Source organism: Leucoraja erinacea, chromosome 16, assembly GCF_028641065.1.
Source record: "Leucoraja erinacea ecotype New England chromosome 16, Leri_hhj_1, whole genome shotgun sequence".
Taxonomy (NCBI): Eukaryota; Metazoa; Chordata; class Chondrichthyes; order Rajiformes; family Rajidae; genus Leucoraja; species Leucoraja erinaceus.
The window spans coordinates 3,244,038-3,262,500 of record NC_073392.1 but is presented as its reverse complement, the minus strand read 5'-3'; the positions used below and the strand labels follow the sequence as shown (position 1 = coordinate 3,262,500).

Sequence of the window (18,463 nt, the reverse complement as noted above, 5' to 3'; positions counted from 1 at the left end):
CGAGATCTTCGGTTTCCTCCCGCACTCAAAAGACGCACGGGTTTGTAGGTTAATTGGCTTGGTGTAAATGTAAAAAATTGTCCCCAGTGTGTGTAGGATAGTGTTAATGTGCGGGGATCGCTGGTCGGCACGGATCTGGTGGGCCAAAAGGGCCTGTTTCCGCGCTGTATCTCTAATATCTAAAACTAAAACCACTACTGACCCATCATGTTATGTTGCCACTGTTACCTGCCTGACCCGCTGGGCCACTCCAGCACTGTGTGTCCACTACTGGCCACTAGCAACTATCTTCTTCTAGAATTTAGAAGATTGTGGGGGGATCTTATAGAAACTTACAAAATTCTTAGTGTTTGCACAGGCTAGATGCAGGAAGATTGTTCCCGATGTTGGGGAAGTCCAGAACAAGGGGTCACACAGTTTGAGGATAAGGGGGAAATCCTTTAGGACCGAGATGAGATATTTTTTTTTTCACACAGTGAGTGGTGAATCTGTGGAATTCTCTGCCACAGAAGGTAGTTGAGGCCAGTTCATTGGCTATATTTAAGAGGGAGTTAGATGTGGCCCTTGTGGCTAAAGGGATCAGGGGGTATGGAGAGAAGGCAGGGATGGGATACTGAGTTGGATGATCAGCCATGATCATATTGAAGGGCGAATGGTGCAGGCTCGAAGGGCCGAACGGCCTCTACTCCTGCACCTGTTGTCGATGTTTCAATGTTTCTATGACCTATGGCTACAGTTACCTGCTCGGCCACAGTCCACAGAGAAGCAGCTCTTCTGGCCCACGATGGCCGTGCTGAGCCCGGCTCCACTCGACACCACCTTGCTGCTGTCTGAGGAGAAGGTGGGCAGAGCACTGTAGGAGCTGAGAGTCGTCGACTTGGTGACCGATTCCAACATGATGGTGGAGCTTTCATGCGGGCCTCCCCCGCTGACCAGCCGCGGACCTGGAAACACACACGGACACGGACACATGTGGTCAACCTACATCTGTCACTTCAACCCCAGTTCCAATACTAAATCAACGCGCAAACTCTATAGACTTGTCCCACTCCTGCTTCTCTCCGCTCCCGCCCGGCAGAAGGAGCAGAAGCTTGAAAGCCCGCACCACCACACTCAGGAACAGCTGCCATCAGCCTGTTAAACACAACAGCAAATAAGCTCTGAACTACACCAGACTATTACTATCAGTGACCTATATTTATTATTTATTGAGTATGTGCGCATGTATATATACACACACACACACTGAACGTTTTCTTCCTCTCGTTGTGTACTATGTTTACATATTGTGTTGTGCTGCAGCAAGCAAGAATTTCATTGTCCCATCTGGGACACATGACAATAAAACACTCTTGACTTTTCCCCTCCATTACCAGGCTTCTGAACGGTCCTTCCATAAGCTAGTGTACTGTCCGATTCACCTCTACCCCATTGCGGGACATTGGACTTTGTCTCTGGAGCTGGTGCGTTACAATGCTGAGAACTATATCCTGCACTCTGTATCTTCCCCTTTGCTCTACCTGTTGGACTCGAGTCTGACATTGCTGACACTGCATTGAGTATTGTGTTCCGTTTTGATTAGTGCGGGTGTCTGGGGTTACGGGGAGAACGCAGGAAAATGGGGTTGAGAGGGAAAGATAGATCAGCCGTGATTGAATGGCGGAGTAGACTTGATGGGCTGAATGGCCTAATTTTGTTCCTATCACTTAAGAACCTATGTTTTGGTCACATTGCTTTGAGACAGATGTTGTTAGACAGGTTTCTGAGGATGTTGCCAGGACTGGAGGGCCTGAGCTATAGGACTTTACTCTATGGAGAGTGGAACTGGTGCGCTACAATGCTGAGAACTATATCCTGCACTCTGTATCTTCCCCTTTGCTCCACCTGTTGGACTGGAGTTTGACTTGATTGCAATGATGTGTAGTATCATTGGATTTGATTGGATCCCATGTACAGCATTGCGTTTCTCTGAGCCTCGGTACACTCGACAATAATTAACCTGAACGGTTCAATAGATCACCAACGGGAGCAGATGCGGCAGAGATGGAGAAAACTGAGAGGAGGGGGTGGGGTGGCACCAACTGCAGGAGGCTGGCGGGGGGGGGGTGTAGTCAAGGGAGGGGGGGGGGGGGCGTGGGTGGTTATATAGTAGACATCAGTCAACAGGCCGTGATGGAGACAGATCAGTTCAGGGGGGCGGGAGGTGTTGTTGGAGATACTGTGTGTAGGGGTTCAAGTGAATCTGTGGGCAGGGTGGAGGTTAGTGGCAACGTTAATGACATCAACAATGTGTGTGTGGGGGGAGGCAGTCGCAGTGCAGTCGTCAATGGCCGTGAGTGGGGGGGGGGGGGGGAGAGATGGGGGAGGGAGAGATGGGGGAGAGAGAGGGGGGGAGAGAGATGGGGAGAGAGAGAGATGGGGAGAGAGAGAGAGATGGGGGAGAGAGAGATGGGGAGAGAGAGATGGGGGAGAGAGAGAGATGGGGAGAGAGAGATGGGGGGAGAGAGAGAGAGGGGGAGAGAGAGATGGTGGGAAGAGAGAGATGGGGGTGTGGGGATGGGGATGGGGGGGGGGGGGAGTGCGGTGGAGGGGGGGAGAAAGAAGAGTGTCGGCACAGAGTGAAAACAGGCCCTTCGGCCCAACCTGCCCACACCGACCAACACGCCCCATCTACACTAGTCCCGCCTGCCCGTGTCCCTGTAACCCGGTCCTATCCAAGGTGTGTGGTGTACAGGTGATGTTACCTGTAACTTTGGCCTTGTAAGGGCTGCCAGCAATGTGGTAGGGGCCTCCGTATTTGATGCCGATGAGGTAGTCGCCTGGTGCCATGGGTGTGTACAACACCTTGTATCCCTCCGGGAAATCCTGGCAGTCCATTTTCACCTTGGACGGTCCATCAATGGCCACCGTCAACGCCCCTGGGGTCGCGGTGGCTGTTTTAATTATGAATTCAGACTGGACGCCTGCAATAAAGGCGTTAAATGAGTAAGTTTATTGGCCAAGTATTCACATACAAGGAATTTGCCTTGGTGCTCCGCCCACAAGTAACAACATGACATACAGTGACTCAGAAAACACTAAACATTAATAATTATAAAACATTAATGATAAAACACCATTGATCAAGCATGTGAACCAACAAAATACCAGATCAAAGGGAGGCTACAGATGTTTGGCTGTTGAGTAGAGCAACTACTCGTGGTTTAAAACTGTTTTTATGTCTGGCTGTGCGGGGGTCGCTGGTCGGCGCGGGCTAGGTGGGCCGAAGGGCCTGTTTCTCTAAATTAAACTAAATTAAACCCAACCCTGACTTATTCAACGCAGTCAAACCCAATTTAACAGTAAACCATAACTTTTGCAAAAGGGCATTTAAAACTAAGTTATTCTGGGTGAAGTTTGATCAAAGGCCTCAGTTGCTCGGTGGCCTCAAGCGATCTGTGTGGTAATTGTCGGTGACACATGCAAGCAACTTCTAATCCTAATGGCCCTGTCCCACTGTACGAGTTCATTCCAAGAGCTCTCCCGAGTTAAAAAAAAAAATCAAACTCGTGGTAAGCACGGAGAATGTACGTAGCTGGTACGTCGGAGCTCGGGGACGTCACTTAGCGGCTCGTAACGCTAACGGCAGGTACTCGGGAAGACTCGCTAATGGCAGTTAAGCACGGGTAGACTGGTGAAGATTTTTCAACATGTTGAACAATGTCCACGAGAGCCCCGAGTACCGACGAGCGGCCATTACCGTAAATCTCCGAGTTCGAATCAGGGCAAAACTCGGGAGAGCTCTTGGAATGAACTCGTACAGTGGGACAGGGGTTTTACGCTGTGAATTATAAATTTACAAGGTGAATTTTTAAAACATTGTTAAAAAAAATTGTGTTTTTCCCGTGCTGCAGTGTGGTTATAGATTTCTAGCAGATTCAAGAGTAGCTTTGAAAGATACGAAGGCATTCAAAGATCTCGGAGATATTTGCTGGCACTCGCAGTGAATTAGCTTGAAGAATTTACAAAGTGGCTTTGTGTGGCTGTGTGAGCAGCGCCTTTGTTCACGGCCAGCCCCGTACTGCTAACATTTATAAAGAGGCACACAATGGTTGTTGATTGGGCCGAGCCAGTTATTGGATGCGGTGCTGGCTGTCGGCAGAGTCATGGAAACAGTGAACTGCTTTCCAGAGATGCAACTCAGAGAGAGTCGGGGGCAGAGATGGCAGTGTACACAAAGTGCCCAAGTCTGGACCTGCCCGATATCCCGGTTCCCAAACACTTTAACTCCCATTCCCACGCTGACCTTTCTGTCCTGGGCCTCCTCCATTGTCAGAGTGAGACTCAGCACAAACTGGAGGAGCAGCATCTCATATTTCCCTTGGGGAGTTTACAGCCCAGCGGTATGAACATTGACTTCTCTAGCTTCAAGTAAAACCCTGTAACCCTCTCTCCATCCATCCCACCCCCCCCCCCCCCCCCCCCCCCCCCCCCTGTCGTACCAGCTTCAAAAACCGTCTTGTTCAGCCTCATTGTTTGTAACTCGTTTCCACAGCTAACAATTATCATTGTTACAATATTGCATCTCTTTCATTCATTTCTTCTAAATCTCTCTACATCACCGTCTATAGCTCTTATTTCTCTTTCCCCCGACTCTCAATATGAAGATGGGTCTGGACCCGAAACGTCACCTATCCATGTTCTCCACAGATGCTGCCTGACCCGCTGAGTTACTCCAGCACTCTGTGAAACGTCACCTATCCATGTTCTCCACAGATGCTGCCCGACCCGCTGAGTTACTCCAGCACTCTGTGAAACGTCACCTATCCATGTTCTCCACAGATGCTGCCTGACCCGCTGAGTTACTCCAGCACTCTGTGAAACGTCACCTATCCATGTTCTCCACAGATGCTGCCTGACCCGCTGAGTTATGGTGCAGCAGCATCTATGGAGCTAAGGAAATAGGCAATGTTTCGGGCCGAAACCCTTCTGGAAATAGGCAACGTTTCGGGCCGAAACCCGGAAGGGTTTCGGCCCGAAACGTTGCCTATTTCCTTAGCTCCATAGATGCTGTTGCACCCGCTGAGTTACTCCAGCACTCTGTGAAACGTCACCTATCCATGTTCTCCACAGATGCTGCCTGACCCGCTGAGTTACTCCAGCACTCTGTGTTTTGCTCACGATTCAAGCAACTGCTGTCTCTTGCGTGTTGTGTATGAACCGCAGATGCCGGTTTAAACCGAAGCTAGACACAAACTGCTGGAGTAACTCAGCGGGGGGCAGGCAGCATCTCTGGAGAGAAGGAATGTGTGATGTTTCAGGTCGAGACCCTTCTCCAGACGGACGAGGAAAGGTCTCGACCCCGAAACGTCACCCATTCCTCTCCAATCGCTAGCATCTCTTTGATCAACCTTTGTTATCTTCAGTGAGTTTGGCTGAGATACCAAAACTGGCCATGAAGAGATAGCTCCCTTCTGCTCTTCATCAGTGGCCTTGGGAGAACAGACAGATCCTTGCTTACAGTAACTGTGGCTGCACACTCATCCATCAGCAACTACTGGAATGATGCTTTAGGTTTAGGTTCATTATTGTCATGTGCAGTGAGGTACAGTGACAAACTTGGTTTTACAAGTTATCCGAAGAAGGGTCTCGACCCGAAACGTCACCTGTTCCTTCGCTCCATAGATGCTGCCTCACCCGCTGAGTTTCTCCAGCATTTTTGTCTTCCTTTGAACAATACTATTCATCAATGCCATCAAGTCAAACTCAAGTCCAACAGGTAGAGCAAAGGGGAAGATACAGAGTGCAGGATATAGTTCTCAGCATTGTAGCGCACCAGTTCCAGAGACAAAGTCCAATGTCCGCAATGGGGTAGAGGTGAATCGGACAGTACCCTGGCTTATGGAAGGGCTGTTCAGACGCCATGTGTTGGTTTCCAGAACTCGAGGGAATTAGAAAGATTGGAATTGACTATTGTAGCCGAGATTGGTCTTGAAATAGAAACATTATTCGGGCAATTGAAGGAAAAATTGTAACTTGACCGGAACTTCCAGCAAAATGGTGAAGGGGAAAAGTTTTATTAGGAATCTGAGGGGTAACTTTTTCGCACAAAGGGTGGTGGGTGTACGGAACGAGCTGCAGCGGAGATATTTGAGGCTGGGACTATCGCAACATTTAAGAAACAGTTAGACAGGTACATGGATCTGAATCTGATCCGAATCGGATAGGACAGGTTTAGAGGGATATGGACCAAATGCAGGCAGGTGGGACTAGTGTATGGGCAAGTTGGGCCGAAGGGTCTGTTTCCACACTGTATCACTCTATGACTGGGAGAAAGTAAATGTTACTGCTGAAGGGGAATGTGCAGTAGTCTTTGTGCCTGGACAATACACAGACTGTTACCGTTAGAGCAAATGAACACCTGGAATTTATCCCATTGAAAAGCTGGGGGGCCAGACGCAGAGACTACAAACTCACGACTCCACAAGGAAAGAGGCAAGCCATCCATGTACGCTTCTATCTCGCAGTCTACAAACCTCTCTGCTTGGGAGACTGAAGCTGTTTATGTGGGAGCAGGGCATGACCAGAGAGCAAGCAGTGACACTGGACTGGGGTAATCAATGGTTACGCTGCTAATGAAAGCCTTGGATCCACATCTTGCCTCTCCCCCCCACCCCCACCCCTCCCTGTGACTCACTGCCTTGTTTCCCAGAGGGGGGAATGCCGGAGCTGTTAGCATTTAATTTATAGCGAGTGAGACCCCTCCAGCTACAGATACGGTCTGGCCTCGACATATGAAAGAAAGGGCTTCTTTCACAGAGAGGACAAAAAAAAAAAACCTTAGAATAACATGACCCAACATGGAGACCAGGTTTACGGTTCCTGGAGCTGGAGTGTGGACGGGGAAACAGATGGAATTCAGTCAAAGATCAACTTGAAGACTTGACATTTGTTTAATGTGCCTGTGAATTATTCTATAAATAAATGCCTCGTACTGCACAAGAACAGCCCATAGTAGCTCAAAGCTCACAATCATGCACTGAAGGGGCTGTCCCACTTGGCCGTCATTTGGCCGTGTGTAATTTAAGCGCACGTTGTGACACGCACGTGATGCGCGCATGGTGCTCATTACACGTGCATGGTGCGCGATGACATAGGCAGTGACGCGCGAATGTACAAAATCTCCGCCCGCCATCTGCGTGACACGCAAATGACAGCCAAGTGGGACAGGCCCTTAACTGTGTACATTCACTCATCGTGAAACCTCGGTACATGCGACAATAAACTAAACTGAACTTATTTACCGAGGAGTGTTTAAGAAAGAACTACAGATGCTGGAAAAATCGGAGGTAGACAAAAATGCTGGCGAAACTCAGCGGGCGAGGCAGTGTCTATGGAGCGAAGGAATGGGTGACGTTTCGGGTCGAGACTTACTGAGGAAATATAATTGGGCCTAACATCTGAAGTATCAGCAAACAATAGATCATGGCAAATTTGAGCAATTGAAAGATAGAGCAAGTAAACAGGCCCTTCGGCCCACTGAATATTGATCACGTGATCATACTATCTCTATCTTATCCCACCTTCTCATACACGCCCTACACACGGGATAATTAACAGGGGCCAATTAGCCTACAATTGCTTGGTTTAGAGATACAACATAGAAACAGGCCCTTTGGCCCATTGAGTCCACGCCGACCATCGATCACACTAGTTCTATGTTATCCCATTTTCTCGTACACTCCCTACACACTAGGGGGCAATTTACCGATTAACCTACAAATCCGCACGTCTTTGGGGCGTGGGAGGAAACTGGCACATCTGGAAGAAATCCACGCAGGTCGCGGGGAGAACATGCAAACTCCGTACAGACAGCACCCATAGTCAGGATGGAACCCGGGCCTCTGGTGCGGTAGAGCAGCAACTCTATCGCTGCGCCACCGTACTGCTGTTTGTTGAAATAAAATGGCCCGTAAACGTTGAGCGTCCAATCACGGGGCGGTCACGGTGGCGCAGCGGTAGAGTTGCTGCCTTACAGCGAATGCCGCGCCGGAGACCCGGGTTCGATCCCGACTACGGGTGCTGCCTGTACGGAGTTTGTACCTTCTCCCCGTGAACTGCATAGGTTTTTTCCCCCGAGATCTTCAGTTTCCTCCCACACTCCAAAGTCGTGAAGGTTTGTAGGTTAATTGGCTTGGTATAAATATGAAAAATGTCCCAAGTGGGTGTAGGATGGTGTAGGATGGTTTCATAGCAAAAGGATTTGAGTCTAGGAGCAGGGAGGTTCTACTGCAGTTGTACAGGGTCTTGGTGAGACCACACCTGGAGTATTGCGTACAGTTTTGGTCTCCTAATCTGAGGAAAGGCATTCTTGCCATAGAGGGAGTACAGAGAAGGTTCACCAGACCGATTCCTGGGATGTCAGGACTTTCATATGAAGAAAGACTGGATAGACTCGGTTTGTACTCACTAGAATTTAGAAGATTGAGAGGGGATCTTATAGAAACTTACAAAAATCTTAAGGGGTTGGACAGGCTAGATGCAGGAAGATTGTTCCTGATGTTGGGGAAGTTCAGAACAAGGGGGTCACAGTTTAAGGATAAGGGGGAAATCCTTTAGGACCGAGATGAGGAAAACTTTTTTCACACAGAGAGTGGTGAATCTCTGGAACTCTCTGCCACAGAGGGTAGTTGAGGCCAGTTCATTGGCTATATTTAAGAGGGAGTTAGATGTGGCCCTTGTTGCTAAAGGGATCGGGGGTATGGAGAGAAGGCAGGTACGGGATACTGAGTTGGATGATCAGCCATGATCATATTGAATGGCAGTGCAGGCTCGAAGGGCCGAATGGCCTACTCCTGCACCTATTTTCTATGTTTCTATGTTTCTAAGTGTGCGGGGATCGCTGGCCGGCATAGATCCAATGGGTCGAAGGGACGGTTTGCGAGCTATATCTCTAAACTGAATTACAAAATGTAGATTGGCTACTTCATACGTCAATTATACTGCCTGTTAGTAGTGAGTCCGCCTAGTACGTGCTTTATATTATCAAGAGCTGGCCTACGCTAGTTAATATGAGTAGCTGCTAGGAAATGTAATGTCCTGCAGATCCTTGCTGTAAGTAGATTTAAGAAACATGTGTTGTATCTGCATATGTGTTCGACTCAACTCATTACATGGTGTCAGAACTGAAGTGCTGGTTTCCACGCTGTATCTCGAAACTAAATCACAAAGGTTTTTGCAGCTGGAAAACCCTATCTGCCAGACCACCAATGGATCCGGAGCGGGGCGAGACATCGCGACACATCGCTGTCTTACCAGTAGTTCCCTTCTCAAGGCCGGAGCCGTATGCCGTGACCAGGCCCGGGTCACCCGCCTGTCCCGGCTCACCAACGCGAACCTTAAACGGACTTCCAGTGATGTGCTGGCCGTTGAATTTGACGTCGATGGAATGAAGCCCATTCTCACGTGGGAGGAATCGAATGGCATACTTGTCTGTAACAAACACCAACAACGGCAATCAACGAACGCACGCAGAAACCAGGAACAAGGTAGACACAGAGTGCCGGAGTAACTCAGCGGGTCGGGCAGCATCTGTGGAGAACATGGATAGGTGACGTTTCACAGAGTGCTGGAGTAACTCAGCGGGTCAGGCAGCATCTGTGGAGAACATGGATAGGTGACGTTTCACACAGTGCTGGAGTAACTCAGCGGGTCAGGCAGCATCTATGGAGCTAAGGAAATAGGCAACGTTTCGGGCCGAAACCCGAAAGGGTTTCGGCCCGAAATGTTGCCTATTTCCAGAAGGATTTCGGCCCGAAACGTTGCCTATTTCCTTAGCTCCATAGATGCTGCTGCACCATAACTGAGTGGGTCAGGCAGCATCTCTGGAGAACATGGATGGTTGACGTTTCGTATCGGGACCTCCCTCAGATTGAAGAACACCTTCGGGACTGAAGAAGGGTCCCGGACCGAAATGTCACCTATTCCCTTCTCTCCAGAGATGCTGCCTGACCTGCTGAGTTACTCCAGCACTTGGAGTCTTTGTAAAGCATGCATTCAGCAAAGTGGCCAGCATTTATACTCCAGTGACTAACATTATATATGATGAACTTGCAGACTTGACATACATGAAATCAGGAGGAATACTAAAGAGGAAAACCCAATATCGGCAACTGTGGAGGAATCATAGGTTTAAGGTTAGATAACTTCTTCCACACAGCAGTTGGTGGGTATATGAAGTTAGTTGACAGTGGAGGTAACTGAGACAGGAACTATAACAATATTTAAACGACATCTGTGTTTAAGAGGGAACTGCAGATGCTGGAGAATCGAAGGTTACACAGAAAAGCTGGAGAAACTCAGCGGGTGCAGCAGCATCTATGGAGCGAAGGAAATAGGCAACGTTTCGGGCCGAAACCCTTCTTCAGACTGATCGGGGGTGGGGGTAGGTGGGGACAAGAAAGGGAAAAGGAGGAGTAGCCAGAAGGCTGGAGGGTGGGAGGAGACAGCAGGGGAGCTGAGGAAGGGGAGGAGACAGCAAGGACTAACAAAATAGGGAGAATTCGATGTTTAAACGACATCTGGACAGGTTCAGAGGGACATGGGGCAAATGCAGGCAGGTAGATGGGGCGTCTTGGTCAACGTGGGCCGAATGGCCTGTTTCCATGCTGTATGACTATGACTAAAGGGGCCGTCCCACTTGGCTGTCATTTGTGCATAATTTATGCGACATCATGACACGCACATGATGCGCGCATGGTGCCTGATGACATAGGCAGTGACGCGTGGCCACGCGCGGTGTCGCAGGATATTGTGATGTACAAAATCTTCGCACGCCATCTGCGTGACGCGCAAATGACGGCCTAGTTGGACCGGCTCTTAAGTCTTCACTTGCACCTATACATTCCATCAAACATCATAATGTGTAGGAAGGAACTGGTTTAAACTGAAGGTAAGACACAAAATGTTGGAGTTACTCAGCGGGACAGGCAGCATCTGTGGAGAAAAGGAATAGTTGAGATTTCAGGCCGAGTCTGAAGAAGGGGCTCGACCCGAAACGTCACCCATTCCCTTTTGTCCAGAGATGCTGCCAGACCCACTGAGTTTCTCCAGCATTTTTGTTTACCTATGATTAAGTCTTCATTTGCACATGTACATCAAACAGCACGCAAGTACTTCTGATAGCCCTGTCCCACTGTATGAGTTCATTCCAAGAGCTCTCCTGAGTTTAAAAAAAAATCAAACTCGTGTTATGCACGGAGAATGAACGTAGCGGGTACGTCGGAGCTCGGGGACGTCTCTTAACGGCTCGTAACGCTAACGGCAGGTACTCGGGAAGACTCGCTAACGGCAGGTAAGCTCGGGAAGACTCGCGAAGATTTTTCAACACGTTGCAAAATGTCCACGAGAGCCCCGAGTACCCATTACCGTAAATCTCCGAGTTCGAATCAGGGCAAACTCGGGAGAGCTCTTGGAATGAACTCGTACAGTGGGACAGGGGTTTAACGAAAGAAAGAAACCAGGCTCAAGAACTCCTTTACTCAGCGTCGCCCACGTCACCCGAACCGTGCGTTACCACGAGGTGGGGTGGGGTTGGACAGTCGAGGGGGTGGATACAGTTGTAGACAGCAAGCAGGCTGCTGCCAGACACCTACCTGGCTCTATCTGTGAGACGTGCGTGTCCTCCACTGCCCCGGACGGGGAGTGGACCTTGGCGTCCAGCAAACCCTTCGCACCGTTTAGCCGCACAGCGAAAGACACGGGCTGATTCACCTTCAATCCTGACTCCTGGGGAATGAATGGGAAACGTTTACTTTGAACGTTTACAACACGGACGCTCCCGTGCGGAACAACAGCGGAAGGGAATCGGAACGTCCACCTCCATTTTTACCCACTTGGGCCGCATGCCAATAACGTCACCACACCAAGGATCACAGAACGTACTCAAACACAACACACACGTGGGTTCAAATGCAACCCAACACGGCCACTGGTTCAAGGCTTACACTGTCTTATGTTTCCCTCAAGGAATTAGTTCCTTGGTACTAACAGAAGGCTGTGGAGGCAACGTCAATGGATAGGTTCGTGATTAACACGGGCGCGTCAGGGGTTATGGGGACAAGGCAGGAGAATGGGGTCGAGAGGGAGAGAGAAATCAGCCACGATTTAACAGATGAATTCTCTGCCTCAGAGGCCGGTTCTCTGGATACTTTCAAGCGAGAGCTGGATAGGGAGTCAGGGGGTACGGGGAGAAGGCAGGAACGGGGTACAGATTGGGGATGATCAGCCATGATCACATTGGATGGCGTCGCTGGCTCGAATGGCCTACTCCTGCACCTATTGTCTATTGATTGAATGGCGGAGTAGACGTGATGGGCCGAGTGGCCTAATTCTGCTCTTAATCACATGAACATAAAGGAGAAAGTTTTGGAAGAGAAAAGCCATTACCGCCTGGTCTTGAACAGATGAAAGCCCTGCAGGTAATTGCGAATGAGTTTCATGTTGTCGACTGAACCACACGTCTATTATGCGGAGCTCATGCAATGAATTAGTGTGGGCTGTTCTGCTTGCAATCTGTGCAGAAACGGCGTAGGTGATGAAACATCGCAACTTGACGACAAGAATCCATGTGTCAGTAATGCAACTGGTTTAGATCTCTGAAAAGTTTGTAGATTAAAGACAGCCGGCTTGGAAAGGAAGCTCGCTGATGGAAAGCAGGTGGCAACTCCACACAGAGTAGCTTCACAAAGACCAACACTAAACCTGCACCGCTTCATTGTTTAAAAGGTCTCGCACAATTAACAAAACTAATTTTCTGTCTAGCCAAATAAAAAGCCACTTGAAGATTGGGTTTAACTTGGGATGTGGGGATGAAGTCGGCATTTGTCAGGTAGCATTCTGTGGCAACGAGTACAGATAGACACAAAACGCTGGAGTAACTCAGCGGGTCAGGCAGCATCTCTGGAGAGAAGGAACGGGTGACGTTTCAGGTCGAGACCCTTCCTCAGACTCTCAAAATCATACTTTATTAGCCAAATATGTTTTGCACCATATACGAGGAATTCGTATGGGTCGGAAGAAGGGTCTCGGCCCGAAACGTCACCCATTCCTTCTCTCCAGAGATGCTGCCTGGCCCGCCGAGTTACTCCAGCATTTTGTGTCTACCTTCAGTTTAAATCAGCATCTGCATTTCCTTCCTACACAATCAGTTCCTTCTTACACAACTAGTAAGGAAGTTCCGTTTTTAAAAAGAAGTAACGGCATCACAGATTCATAATTCTTAACAGCCGATGGTGCGTGTAGCCAATAATCTATCGTGATGTGTTGGGTGGGTTATGGAATTAATTTTAATATGGCAAAAATAGGAAGTGGTTTGCACATTTCAGGCCCAAGATACGTGGTTTAAAAATAGTGTGACATGAAACCTTATGGTTCTCAAATCAGAACTCGAGACTAAGCAATGATTTCACTGATCTCAGGCAACTTGACACTGGAATAAACAGGCTAGCGACATTCCAACTCCGTCAAACATATTTTGATTGTCTTTCAGTTCAGGGGTGTGTTTGCTACATTGGTTTACATGACATGGCTTGGATTTTACTGCAAGAACCAAGTGTTTGGTCTACAGATTGAGTTTTGAGATACAGCGTGGAAACAGGGCCCTTTAGCCCACGGCGACCAACACTAGTTCTATGTTATCCCACTCTCTCATCCACTCCCTGCACACCAGGGGCAATTTACAGAGGGTCAACTAATCTACGGACACACGCGGCTTTGGGAAACCGGTGCAAATCCACGCGGTCAAAGGGAGAACGTGCAAACTCCACACTGGCAGCATCCGAGGTCAGGATCGAAGCTGGGTCTCTGGCACTGTGAGGCAGCAACTCTGCCAGCTGTGGCTTTAGTCAGCCTGGAGGATATGCCAGCAACTTAGTGACTGGAGATACTCAGCGGGTGCAGCAGCATCTATGGAGCGAAGGAAATAGGCGACGTTTCAGGCCGAAACCCTTCTTCAGAGGTAATGACGGACAATGTTTTGGGTCGAGACCCTTCTTGAGCACGTCAAATATACCCCTCTGTACACTGTGGATGGCTCGATTGTAACCATGTACAGCCTTTCCGCTGACAATACAATTATTGCCAAATCTTCCGACAAACCCAAATGTGAATCTAGTTCCTGTAAAATGCTAGATTTAAAATTGTAGACTTGTCTCTTCGATGGTTGGAAGATTCAATGTTGATTTGCATCCGCATGCTCTACAGATTCCTCGTGGAAATCTAAACACCACCACTAACCAACATTTGTGGCGTGGAAGCCCAGAGTTTGGGTTTTGATTAATTGTGAGCGCTGTTCTTTAAATTGATTTGAAATTTTAAAAAAATCAGTAGAGTCAAAACTCACTTGTAACCAAGATGTATCTGAGCCACTTCGTTCCTTAAGATCATGTGATAGGAGCAGTATTAGGCCATTCGGCCCATCACGTCTACGCCACCATTTAATCATGGCTGACCTATCTCTCCCTCCCAACCCCATTCTCCTGCCTTCTCCCCATAACCTCTGACACCCGCACTGATCAAGAATCTATCTACCTCTGCCTTAAAAATATCCACTGACTTGGCCTCTACAGAACGTTTTTCCTTCCATTATTTATTATGTAAAAGAATATGTGTGTTATGATTGTGTTTATAATTTGTTTGGTTGTTTTGTTGTTTGTCTTTTGCACAAAAGTCCGCGAGCATTGCCACTTTCATTTCACTGCACATCTCGTATGTGTATGTGACAAATAAACTTGACTTGGCCTCCACAGCCTTCTGTGGCAAAGAATCCCGCAGATTCACCACCCTTGAGATCACATTATTTCACATTACCTGTTACCAAGAGAGGCTGCTAAACGGTTGAAGAGTTGATACCCAATTTGAAATTACTTATCGTTAATTTAATTTAGTTTAAAGTTGTATTGTAAATGAAGTTTTTAGCTTCCAACTCTTGCTCTTCAACCTTTAGCTGGCTGTTGACATGCATCTTTGCAGGTATGCTGCTGGAAGCCTTTAAATGAGACACAAGAGAAACATCCTACAATGTTCCGTGTCAGACAGTGGTCCCCTTTTTACACATCCACCAAACAGGTCACATCTACACAAAGCCTCTGTCCTTTAGAGCACGAGATTGTAATGCGTCGGGTACAATTCAAAACTGGGTCACGGGGGGTGGCAGCAGTGGGGAAACAAATCTCTTGGAAGAATCAGTGATCTTGTGGGAAGGTTGAAGAACTTGCATCAAGAGGAACCCATTTAACTAGACAGTCACAGGTTAGCAACTGAGGTCATGGAATATCATGCCCAGGTCTTTGAACAGCCTAACAGTGAAAGTGGGTGGGGGGGGGGGGAGAGGGGAGAGACTTTGTTGCCTGGAATTGGATCATTCAATGTTCATACCGTAGGGTTGTGACTTACCCAAGCGGAATATCAGGTGCTGTTCCTCCAGTTTGCTTGAGGCCTCACTCTGACAATGGAGGAGGCCCAGGATGCAAGGATCAGTTAAAATGGGCACTAAAATGGTTGGCAATCGAGGGATCAAATATCAAATCCTGCTCTAAGTGTTCTACCGTGATCATTTCACCACAAGGGAAAATACTCCAGCCACGATACCCCTGACTCTGCAAATGCAATGGATACACTGGAACTGTGGATATGAAGAAACCAAGCAGTAAATGTTGCTAAAGCCTCCATCATAGGCCCGAACTGTGGAGGCATAGACTCAAAATGCTGGTGTAACTGAGTCTGAAGAAGTGTCCCGACCCAAAACGTCACCTGTCTATTTTCTCCTGAAATGCCACCTGACCCGCTGAGATACTCCAGCACTTTCTCTGCAATGTTGGTATAAGCCAGCACCTGCAGTTCCTTGTTATTACATTGTGTCTGGAAGGGGTTTGGTTTGGCAAATCCCCACTAGGTTAGACAATCGAAGATAGACACAGAGAGCTGGAGTAACTCAGCGGGTCAGGCAGCATTTGTGGAGAACATGGAAAGGTGACGTTTCACAGAGTGCTGGAGTAACTCAGCGGGTCAGGCAGCATCTGTGGAGAACATGGATAGGTGACGTTTCACAGAGTGCTGGAGTAACTCAGCGGGTCAGGCAGCATCTATGGAGCTAAGGAAATAGGCAACGTTTCGGGTCGAAACCCTTCCGGGTTTCGGCCCGAAACGTTGCCTATTTCCAGAAGGATTTCGGCCCGAAACGTTGCCTATTTCCTTAGCTCCATAGATGCTGCTGCACCATAACTGAGTGGGTCAGGCAGCATCTGTGGAGAACATGGATAGGTGACGTTTCACAGAGTGCTGGAGTAACTGAGCGGGTCAGGCAGCATCTGCAGAGAACATGGATAGGTGACGCTGGAGTAACTCAGCGGGTCAGGCAGCATCTGTGGCGAACATGGATAGGTGACGTTTCACAGAGTGCTGGAGTAACTCAGCGGGTCAGGCAGCATCTGCGGAGAACGTGGATAGGTGACGTTTTGGGTCGAGGCCCTGCTTCAGACGACAATAGCTTCCTCGGCTTCATCATTCCCCTGCCCTTTCCCATTGAGAGAAACCTCAGTCCCAATGACCTGACCTTGTGTGACCTCTGAATGTGCAATCAGGGGGCCAGAGCCAGATATTTCCTTATGTCTCACCTGAAGACTAGAAACAGTAAGTCTGCTTGCATCCTCTGGAGAGGCAGCGACCGGGACAATGAAGGGACTGTCGGGAATGTATTCATCGTTGAACTTGATGGACACTTCATAATCACCTGGAAAAAACAGACGTCATTTGAGTCAGTTAACCAGCTTAAAATACAGCCCCCCCCCCCCCCACCCCCATCACACAGTGTCAGCATCTCAACAACATGTACACCTCAATGGCATCTAGCATTGGTCACATTCGTTTAGTTTGGTTGGGAGATACAGCATGGGATCAGGCCATTCGGCCCAACGAGCTCATGCCAACCATCGATCACCCCCTCTATGTAATCCCACGTTCGACTTCCTCTCCCAACCCAGTTTACAAAGGGCCGAATTACCGACAAAACCGCACCTTTGGGATGTGAGAGGAAAGAGGTCCTTCTGCGGTTGTACAGGGCCCTGGTGAGACCACACCTGGAGTATTGTGTGCAGTTTTGGTCCCCTAAATTGAGGAAGGACATTCTTGCTTTTGAGAGAGTGCAGTGTAGGTTCACCAGGTTAATTCCTGGGATGGCGGGACTGTCATATGCTGAGAGAATGGAGCGGCTGGGCTTGTACACTCTGGAATTTAGAAGGATGAGAGGAGATCTCATTGAAACATATAAGATTATTAAGGGATTGGATACGCTAGAGGCAGGAAACATGTTCCCGATGTTGGGGGAGTCCAGAACCAGGGGCCACAGTTTAAGAATAAGGGGTAAGATATTTAGAACGGAGATGAGGAAAAACCTTTTCCCAGAGAGTTGTGAATCCGTGGAATTATCTGCCACAGAGGGCAGTGGAGGCCGGTTCTCTGGATGCTTTCAAGAGGGAGCTAGATAGGGCTCTTAAAGATAGCGGAGTCAAGGGATATGGGGAGAAGGCAGGAACGGGGTACTGATTGGGGATGTTCAGCCATGATCACAGTGAATGGCGGTGCCGGCTCGAAGGGCCGAATAGAAACATAGAAACAGAGCAAATAGGTGCAGGAGTAGGCCATTCGGCCCTTCGAGCCTGCACCGCCATGGTCACATGATCATGGCAAATCATCCAACTCAGTATCCCGTACCCAAGGTCTCTCCATCGACCCTCTGATCCCCTTGGCCACAAGTGAGCACATCTACCCCTGCGCCAAATATAGCCGCTCTGATGGATGTACGTGAGGAGTCTGGATGAGACGGCCTCAACTACCCTCTGGGGCGAGAGAGTTCCAGAGATTCACCACTCTCTGTGTGAAAAAGGTTCTCCTCATCTCGGTTTTAGAGGATTTCCCCCTTATCCTTAAGCTGTGACCCCTTGTCCTGGACTTCCCCAACATCGGGAGCAATCTTCCTGCATCTAGCCTGTCCAACCCCTTAAGAATTTTGTAAGTTTCTATAAGATCCCCCTCTCAATCTCCTAACATTCTAGAGAGTATAAACCAACCACTATCCAGTCTTTCTTCATAAGACAGTCCACACCGACATCCCACACCGATCAGTCTGGTGAACACTTATCTGCACTCCCTCTATGGCAATAATGTCCTTCCTCAGATTTGGAGACCAAAACTGTACGCAATACTCCAGCCTACTCCTTGAATGGTCTACTCCTGCACCTATTGTCTATTGAAACTGTAGCGCCCACAAAACCAACACGGAAACGCCCAACACTACCAACACGCCCACACCGACCAACGCCCACACCGACCAACACCCCACACCGACCAACGCCCCCCACCACCGGTTACACGACAACCACAGGTCTCTGCCCACACCGACCAAACGCCCCACACCGACCAACACGTC

General features: G+C 48.8%; 1 protein-coding gene across 1 annotated transcript in view; it reads right to left on the bottom strand.

Moving 5' to 3' along the window:
- Nucleotides 1-18,463, bottom strand: part of LOC129704464 (filamin-B) — a 171,675-nt gene that overhangs the window by 2,214 nt on the left and 150,998 nt on the right. Inside the window, exons 42-46 of the mRNA XM_055647561.1 lie at nt 16,653-16,783; nt 11,634-11,766; nt 9,295-9,471; nt 2,745-2,963; nt 741-944 (exon numbers count right to left, since the gene is read on the bottom strand). Coding sequence (XP_055503536.1) covers nt 741-944; nt 2,745-2,963; nt 9,295-9,471; nt 11,634-11,766; nt 16,653-16,783 — 864 coding nt within the window. The remainder of the gene's footprint in view (nt 1-740; nt 945-2,744; nt 2,964-9,294; nt 9,472-11,633; nt 11,767-16,652; nt 16,784-18,463) is intronic.